We start from the raw sequence: 9,608 nt of genomic DNA on the forward strand, positions 1-9,608 counted from the left end.
ACATATAAAACAAATAGTAGATGTTCTCTCAATTTTCTGTCTATTTAAAATCACCAACACCCACTTGTGATGAAGCAGCTCTAAGTTAGTGGTCTGTATAATTATATATATATAAAGTTAATTAATATTAGATCTTGATCATAGATCATTTCTTTTTATCATTGTCATCCTATCTGGTTTATCTGCAATTAACTACAAATATACTGTTTTTATTATTATACTATTCTTATTCATTAGGTTTGATCGCGGCCACTGACTGATACAGAGCACGTGTCACCTCTCTTCAATTGTGTAATAATATTGGATGTATCCAAATCGCACAGTGTGATGAGAGATGATCAGTTTGTGAGAAATGTTTTCCACATACAAACAGACAGACATTCTTAACTTCTAACTTATAGAATTATTAGGTAAGATATCTGACAGTCTGTTCTCCTCGTCCACCACAGCTCGCATTCCTTCTTCAGTTGTGGGCCCAGTGACAAGAGCGGTAAGGAGAGAGGGATGTTCGATGGACTGCTGGACAGCCGACGCCCTGATAACACGAGCCCTGGAGACACGCCCACCCTCAGTCTCATCTGTCATCCAATGCAGGTAGTTAGTAGTTTTCACAATTGAAATACTTCTCGTGTTGTTTTGTGCATTAAAAATCAAACTGAAGTGTTTTATTCCCAGCAGGTCCTGCGGATCGGCGGTGGTCACTCTCGGCAGTCCAAGCGCACGCTTTTTGTCTGCCGGCACGGCGAGAGGATGGATGTGGTCTTTGGCAAACACTGGCTCTCCCTCTGCTCCGACAGTAAAGGTGAGCCTCTGAACCCCACCTCTCATGTGAGCTCCGCCTCGTGGTCAACCATTGTTGTTGTATTTAACCTCCTTAATCCTTCCATGGGACAAAAAGTAGATCTCAGGAATAAGTTAAAAAAATAATCCTTGCATTTAATCGCGGGTGTTCTTATTTTTCCGCAGGTAGATATGTGCGCTCCAATCTGAACATGCCTCCCAGTTTGCCCCTGTGGGGGGGGCAGAGAGACTATGACATGGACACTCCTCTCACTGTGTTTGGATCCACACAGGCTCAACTAGTGGGTATGTCACCTACATAGATCTCAGTGATGTACTCCACCAGGAACTCTGACGATTTCTTTACGAAATGTGTGTGAGCTGAAAAATGTTGCTTTTCCAGGTGAGGCCCTGCTGCAGAGTAACACAGTGATAGACTTTGTGTACTGTTCTCCCTCTCTGCGGTGTGTCCAGACTGCACAGAACATCCTGAAAGGTAAGACGAGGTCTTTCTAAGCAAGTATGATGAGACATCCACTCAGTTTTCCCTGAACAGTCACACAAACAGAATTCTTTTCCAGGGACATTCATTTGTTGTGTCTGATGATCTGTGTTTGTGGGAACAGGTCTGCAGCAGGACGGTAAAGTGAAGGTGAGAGTGGAACCAGGGCTTTTTGAATGGACCAAGTGGGTTTCTGGGAGCTCCCTGCCGGCATGGATACCTCCGACTGACCTGGCCGCTGCCAACTTCACTGTGGACACATTGTACAGGTGAAACAAACAGCTCAGGGTAAAACACGCACTGTCTAAGTAATGATACTGTATGTAGTATGTGTCATCTGCTTAACTTCACTTTTACAGACAGTGATGACGCAATGATGAGTAGTTTGAGTTCCCTTTCTTGCTCAAGGACACAGGAACTTATTTGTGTATGTGCTGAATATACAATATATATTCGTACATCACACAGTTTATACACACTACCTGCAGCTGCATCTGTGTTGTTTATCCACTCTGCCTGCAGAAATGTCCACTTTTATTGCTCTGTAGAACCTAAGCATCTGCTGCTGGTTCAACTTGTGTAGTGGATGAACAATTTTCTTATTTTCACCGAAAAAACACCGACCTCGAGCCACCAGGCACCTCCAGGAAACGCCTCAAATCTGTCACCCGTCAACAGATTGTACAGCTGCCGTTGTTGTGTTTTTTAAAAATAATTGGTTCTTGTCTCCATACAGACCAACGATCCCAGTCAGCAAGCTCACTGTGTCTGAGTCGTATGAGAACTACATGAGTCGAAGCTACCAAGTGACCAAAGATATCCTGTCGGATTGTAAAAACACTGGTAAGAGAAAAACACAGCAGAGCCCCTTGAGCTTTTGGAGGAGGTTGATGAGTCTGTGTAGGTGAACTTCTTTTACTTTATTGTTTTACTATCTCATGTGTTTGTCCTCTGCTGATGTTGTATCCTGCCTGGGTTTCCACTCTACGTAGGAAACAACGTGCTGATTGTAGCCCACGCTTCTTCCTTAGAGGCCTGCACACGCCAGCTGCAGGGCCGCAGCCCACAGGGCGCCAAGGACTTCATCCAAGTGGTCCGAAAGGTCTGTTCAACGCATATCTTTTTGAATCCAGTCAACTTTTTTTCCTTCTGTACATCCCACTTCTGTATCCGCCCATCATTGCTTCCATATGGTTCCCTCAATTCCACTTCCTGTTCTCACTGTGGCTGGATGTACAAAAACATGGGTGTGGACACTTAAAACTCCAGAGATGTAAAGCATCCTCGTGTATAAAAAAATAAAAATAATAATCAAACCCATTCAGATATTTTTCCTAAATTGTGAAAAACTTTTTTTCTACAGAACAGCTGAACAAGTTTCATGCAGCCCCTCCTGAGTCCTCTCTCTCTCTCTCTCTCTCTCTCTCTCTCTCACTCGCTTCTGTCGAAACAAACATTGTCACCGAACAACCCTGTAATCTCAACCTGGACAAAAAACTATATAATTTGGTTTTAGAGAACACAAGTGACGGACGTGATTATTTGCATGAAGAGCGAAGAAGTGAGATCTGATCACAAGTGGTCATAGAGACACATTCAGGACACACTTTAATGTCGGGGGGGAACAGACAGTACTGTCCAACACCGAGGTGGCTGGGGGCGCGCTCGCATGCTCACAATTAGTGATGTAATGTTTATTATGCTTGTGGATTCCTACGAGACTAAACTTCCTCTTTGGATAATGGTTCTTTGTTGAGCTGCTCATTATCGAGAAAATGGGGTTGCAAACTTTCATAACTCAGGTCAATAAGACAGAACATGTCAGGATGATCTGAAACACGCAAATAAAAATTAACCAAACAAAGAACTCAAATGTGGTGTGGTTCATACACAAAACAGGGGTAGATACTATTAACATGACAAACTATTCTCTCAGATACTCAATTTATTTTCCTTGAAATGTATTAGCAGAGCTGATTTAGAGGCCAACACTGGCCTTTCTCACATCTTCTCAGTATCTGCATGTCTTTGGGTTGATATTCATTGATTCAAACTTTTGATCTTTGTTTTACAAAAGTAAAAATTCTTGCAGCATCAGCCCCAAAAACTAATCAGCCTCTACACGTTACATCATCGATTACAAGGAAAACTGAAGCTGAATTTGTCACAGCACATTGATAAACTGGTTGGATATTCACACACACACTTTTTATTCCTCGTGCTCTAATTTCTTGGGATTTTTAATGTGTTACTTATTTATAACATGCACACATTATTCTGAGATGAGATGGAAAGAGAAGAATCAGATGTGCTTTCAGTAGCAGTCTGACGGACCTCAGCCAGACAGGTTGAGTCTTCATTAGCTGGCCCACTGTCTGTTTGAATGCACTGCGATCAATAAACCTCCTTAAACACAGCAGCTGTTTGTTTCTGGACCAGTGTCTTGTGACCTGCACACATTTAATGATGATTTTGCTAAATTCTTTACATTTCTTTAAACTCTTCATGTTTATTTGTAAGTTTAACAGTATGCCAAATTTAAAAAGATTAAATTCACAACCGTTTTGATTGTTTTATTGCTGATGCCAATAGATGGGCTGCACAGAGCACATTGTCCAATAAGCCTGCACTGCAGCTTCACTCAAAACATGATGGAACGGGTTCGTTTTCCTTGTAGGAGGTTAAACTACTTGCTAATCCAAAAAACATCTGTCTGACCTTCGTTTCCTAAAACTGACCACTGATTCCTCTGCTTGGTCTTCAGATCCCCTACCTGGGCTTCTGCTCCTGTGAGGAGCAGGGGGACACCGGGGTGTGGCAGTTAGTGGACCCTCCCATCCTGCCCCTCACACATGGACCAAACCACACCTTTGACTGGAGGGAGACACTTCTGCAAGAATAATGTCTTCCTGACCTGATCCCCCTCCAACCTCGCCCACCCAACATGCTCGTACTGTACTCCCATAGGGTGCGGTAACAAGTTTCAATCCATTGAACTTTTCTCTTTTTAGCCTCGTTCATGCAGCTGCTGGTGTCGTGGCTGCGACAGCTGAAGGAGCTTCCGGCCTGAGGATGAGCCTGTGGTGAACTGACTGGTTCCAACAGTGATTCAACAAATGTAAATGCCCCAAAATTAAAAAAAAAAAAAAGGCCAGTGCATGACTGGGTGTGAGATGCATTGTGTGGGAGAGCACTCATGGTACCTCAGTTAAATCATCAGTCTCAGGAAATGTTGTGAAATTAGCATGAACGCTGCGTCTGCGCATGATTAGCTTAAAGAAGATAAATTAAGTAAACAGGATCAGAACACTTGAAGTAATCCCATTGAAAACAAAGGTGCAGAAAATGACAGGCTGCATTTATTTTTTTTAGCTCTCGGAAGACTCAGGATTTCTATTTTGTTCAGTTTATTTTTGCAGAAATGTTGTTGTATTCCAATGAGCCAAGTTATTTTAGTTCCCTAACTGTAAACAACGTTCAGGATAGCTAGCTCTGAACTCAGCACACTCTGGCTTGGTTTACTTTTCGAAACCATTTTGTTTAACGTTGGCTGTGTCTGACGTCTCTCTCATTCACTTCAGTGGGAAGTAAACTGAGATGTGCATGTGTTACACAACTGCAATTTTGCATTGTAGAGGTATTAGCAACAAGCAGTGCTCGTTAGTACGATCGTATTCAGTTGTGCATTAGTGCTCACTTTGGCTTATTAATATTTAAACTTGTTGAAGTTAGCATATTGGAACGAACTGCATAATGCCAAATTCATTCCAACTTGATTTTTTGAAAACTGAAAGCCCTAGAGTCATTAGCACGTCATAATGGTAACGTGAAAATATTGCGTGTTGATATTAGCACAGCTCAGCTTTTACCTGAGCTCAATCTAAACTTTTTCCACAGCTTAACAGGAAACAGGTTTTTGCTCCATTTATGTCAAACATTTAAAAACAATGTTGTTTCACCATCATTCATTCATCCAAGAATTTTGTTCTGTGGTTTGTTATATGCACTGCAGCCTTTAGGGCTTTAGGCATTTGTGCCAATTTTGGCGTATCAAGGGGGGGGCAGTGACTAAATGTATAATTTGCGTACACATGATTTGATTTGTGTTTGAGTTTGTGCCTATTTCACAAACTTTTATGAGACTATTGAGTATAAAATATTTGTTACAAAAGTGTTGGCAGTACTGCTTCCCTGCACAGATCGCAGTTTCAACACACGGGACATGAGAATACGTGCACATGGGTTGTCGACTGCTCAGCTTGAACCACAGAGCTCCTGACCAGAATGAAAACAGATAAATTGTTTGAAAAGAAATGCCATCTTTTGTCCCGCTTGTCCTACATTAGTAAGTGAGGAAAACATATCAGCTCTGGCTTAATGTGGCCCCTCATGTTGTCTCTATTTTGGTGCCACATGCAGCACATGCAGTATAACTGTGTCCTCTACCAGTCGTGTAGTGTATCACACACAAATATAACAGCACAGCCTGCACTATTGACAATCATAGAGTAGCTTCTTGATACAGGTCCAGCAGCATTTTGAGTCTGTGTTTGTTGCGTGTTGTTCCGGGGTTCAGAGTAGCTGTAAATAATCATATTTTGGAAAACAAAAAAAAAAGTCTTTTTATTTCTATTTATAAACATTTTTTTTCCAGATTTTACGATGTATAAAAATAAATAACATTTTTTTTGGGGGGGGGGGTCATCGCTTTTAACAGCATGCAAGATTTTCTCTCAGGTGTTGACTGCATTTAAGACAAAGTGTGTATATGCAGCTCTGAAAACTGTTGCACAAATTGAGTGACTGTGTTGTTGTGAGTAAACTCTTTGAATTAAAGCGATGTCTCCTGATGTACCGACGGCCCACTCAGAGGAATTTGTGAACTCAGTCAGCGGCAAACAGGAAGCGTTGCCTTTGGTGATATTTGATGCACGTCATACATGGAGCTCATCAACACATCTTGTTACAAGTTGCATGTTTGGAATTTATTACAAGACAGTTATTTATTAATCTCTCTCTATTCTGTGCATTCTCTCTCTATTCATTTTTTGGAAAGTTTTAGAGATAGAGTTGTGTTGCTAGAATATTTGGGATGTGTGTCCACTCTGACACCAGGTTGCTTTGGTAGAAGTCCTGTGCAGTAAGCATGGTCAGCAGTCCGTGGGTGTATCATTGTACTTCTTCCACAAAAAAGAGCCCCATAGTTTTATTTGGCTGCTTAGACAGCAACAACAAATCAAAGATATACTGTTAAATACAAGCTCTGCCCCGCCCCGCCCTTGTTTTATACATGGTCCTCGAGAAAGTCAACTTTCTTTGTGGGCTCCATCCTCTGAAGGAAGTTGGTCCTCTGAGATCGAACACAGCTACGGTCCGGAAAACCCCAAACATCCGATCTGTCACCTTGAGGCGTATTTAAATCATTCCCCCTCAGGAAAAGAGGAAAAAACTCTTCTTGGAAAACATCATGATAAACATTCATTTCCTTGAATCTGGGATTTAAAACATTTAATTAGTCAATTTCCATGTTGAGGAAACTGAGCACTCATTACATCATAACATTGTTGACACAGGGAGACATTGACACAGACACTGAGAAGAAATACACACAAATTTGAAAGATCTCTCCTCAGTTATTTCATTAACATAGAAAGTTCATCGCTCAGCAAACGAGCAGCACATATTGTATTGAAGGATTACAGAGTGAAGAGAGCCATGGGAAAGAAGCTATGTTGTTCCTGCATTCTTTATTTATTGTTAGAACATATCACCAAACGTGTTCAAGAATTAAGTTACTTTCTTTTGAAAATCAAAAACGTATTTTTCAGTTTGTAATTTTTAAGATGAGGAGCATCCAGAGGCTTCAAGTAAAAGTTTGTGTTGATCTCCAGTGTGATTGTGAAGCACTGAGTCATAAAGAAAAAGGCTGTCCTTTTTAAACAGCTGTAATATTTTCATATGTTCATGACTCTTTGGATAGAAAGACTGAAACACATCATTCTGTGGTTTGTGGTGAGAGAGTTGATCTGCAGTTTGGTTTTGTTCTGAAGGAGCTTAAAATAAAACCATAAATGTCTCTTCATAACAATAACATGGTAAAACGACAGGTGTGCAAAGTCACTGTTTATCCATCTACGCCGCCAATACTGTCAAGAACAAACTCAATAAAATCCTACATCCTTGATTTGCTCTGTGAAGTTCATGTGAAGTAAAATATAAACGTATAGCACTTACTAGATTAAAATAAAAATTGAAAAACAGGACAACAATGACATCAGTGCAATGTCCAAGGACAGTTAGAAATCAGTGCAGTATACTGACATCATGAAGTAAGAGAATGTGATGACGGTGTGAACACTGAATGTAAGAACAATGAGGTGAGTCATGCAGATGTAAATTATCTGCAGTTAAAGTGAATAAGAATTTATGTACAGGACCAGGTAGCAGCAGATAAATAATGTAGTGTATAAATAAATAAATATATATGCAGTAGATAAATATATATATATATATACAGATTATAAACAGTCAAGGTGAACACTGATCATAAATAATATATGTACAGGACCAGGTAGCAGCAGATGAATAAATAATGTAGCATATGGATAAATATATATACAGCAGATGTGTAATGGATGAATAAATATAGGTATGCATATATCTATATATAGACGCTACGTTGATGAGAGGATTGAGGTGAAAGACAGAACTAAAACGCCGGACAGCGCCCGTGGGTTCGATTCCGAAGGAAAGAGGTGCAGGACTACTTTAATAAGATGGACACAGAAGGAGCCACTGAGCTCAACCAGCGCGAGAGGGGCTCCTGGAATTACCTGTGAAGTGTCCTGTTCCGCCCCCCTGCTCTCGGCCAATCAGGAGCGTGTCTAGCGTCTTTGCAGGCTGCTGATTGGTGGAGTCAGTGAGTTGGGCGGAAGCGTTGTTTTCACTGCGGAAATAAGTATTTGGGTGTTTTACTGGTTAAAAGGCGACAGAAAAAAGATGAAAGGAAAGTGACAGAAGTGAGTGTAGATGGAGGAGAAAAGAGAGAGAGAGAGAGAGAGAGAGAGAAAAAAAAAAAACACTGGACAGCGCCCGTGGTTTCGAACCCGTGAGGGTTAGGAATCATTTTCGGCATGAGAAAGTTGATGAAGTAACCACTGAGCTAAACCAGTGCGGAGTCACCACGAGGAAGAAAAGTATTTATACCTGAAGTACAGGAGCGGGCGCGTGAGGTGGAGATCAAAGGAGCAGCTGAGCAGGTCAAAGGGCTGCTTCTCCTCACAACGTGTTTATCTCGCTTCTCTCAGGTGATTAAACTCCTTCATTAACACACACAGAAGTACAGAATGAATACAAGCAGACATGGAGCAAGACAAGGAATAGTTTACATATGACACAATTAATCATTCGTATTTGTAGTAGATGATTTCATTGTGCATACTGGGGGCAAAAATTTGAATTACATACTATGTGTAAATTGTAGAATTTCTTCTATTGATGTCACTAAATGTAGTTCAATTTTGTCCTGTGTAGATTCATCCTTCGATTCAGGGACGCTAGGTTTCCTAATACCATGCACAAGCACATACATTACACATGTTTAATAACATTCACATGTGTGCTCATGTGGCTCCCATATTGGAAACGCACGTGATCACATCTAAACAAGTGATCTCATGTGATCCCATACGTGTCACAGGAAGCCACGTGGCCTCGACGCATTACACCATGAAAATCCGGTTTCCCTGATAAAGCTGCTGTGACTGCAGAGTGGATTCTAAAGATTCTAAAGAGTTTGAATTTCACGAATTCCCAGAGACGAATACTGTAATATTCAGAAACCTATAGTGGAATAGTTTAGTGATTTATTAAATAACAAATTGCTCTGTTAAATCAGGTCATAGCAGCTAATCTTTTAAACCTAGTGGATAAATGACACATTGGTTTGTTGATTATGAAATTAATGATTTCCTATTTGTTTATTGACTGTGTTTGTTCATTAAATGAATGTTTGTCTCCCTCTGCTGGTCTCTTGTTGACAGCTTCACCAGCCTGTCCTGTCTCAGTGTGGTCCTGTGTGTGATGTGATTCTTTGTGTTTCTGTTATTGGAAGAACCCAGAGAGAACCATGTGACTGAGGCGGCTGTGAGTCTGCTCTGTGATGACGATGGTTTTATTTGGCCCCTGAACATGGATTCATCCTCTAAATATGTCCACCCCTAACTTTTATCTACAGTCTAGAGAAAAACCTTTCCTCACGACACATGTCCTCTGTTCAATCAGTAACAATTAAAGACTTTATTCATTAAAGATCTGGTGCCATAAA

General features: G+C 40.9%; 1 protein-coding gene across 4 annotated transcripts in view; it reads left to right on the forward strand.

The window, feature by feature from the left end:
* ubash3bb (ubiquitin associated and SH3 domain containing Bb) overlaps positions 1-7,466 on the forward strand; it is a 31,229-nt gene extending 23,763 nt beyond the window's left edge. The window contains exons 7-14 of one of the 4 annotated variants that reach the window (XR_002203066.2): positions 450-594; positions 676-802; positions 967-1,086; positions 1,184-1,276; positions 1,407-1,551; positions 2,019-2,182; positions 2,275-2,384; positions 4,047-4,617. Coding sequence is in view for 2 of the 4 variants with exons in the window: in XM_020095327.2 (XP_019950886.2) it covers positions 450-594; positions 676-802; positions 967-1,086; positions 1,184-1,276; positions 1,407-1,551; positions 2,019-2,125; positions 2,275-2,384; positions 4,047-4,184 (985 nt within the window). In the remaining 2 variants the exon portion in view is untranslated. Of the gene's footprint in view, positions 1-449; positions 595-675; positions 803-966; positions 1,087-1,183; positions 1,277-1,406; positions 1,552-2,018; positions 2,183-2,274; positions 2,385-4,046 lie in introns of all 4 variants that reach the window. The other 3 variants (XR_011244615.1, XM_020095327.2, XM_020095328.2) reach the window with 3 other exon arrangements.
* Positions 7,467-9,608: the final 2,142 nt, after the last annotated feature.

This window comes from Paralichthys olivaceus, chromosome 11, assembly GCF_024713975.1.
Source record: "Paralichthys olivaceus isolate ysfri-2021 chromosome 11, ASM2471397v2, whole genome shotgun sequence".
NCBI lineage: Eukaryota > Metazoa > Chordata > Actinopteri > Pleuronectiformes > Paralichthyidae > Paralichthys > Paralichthys olivaceus.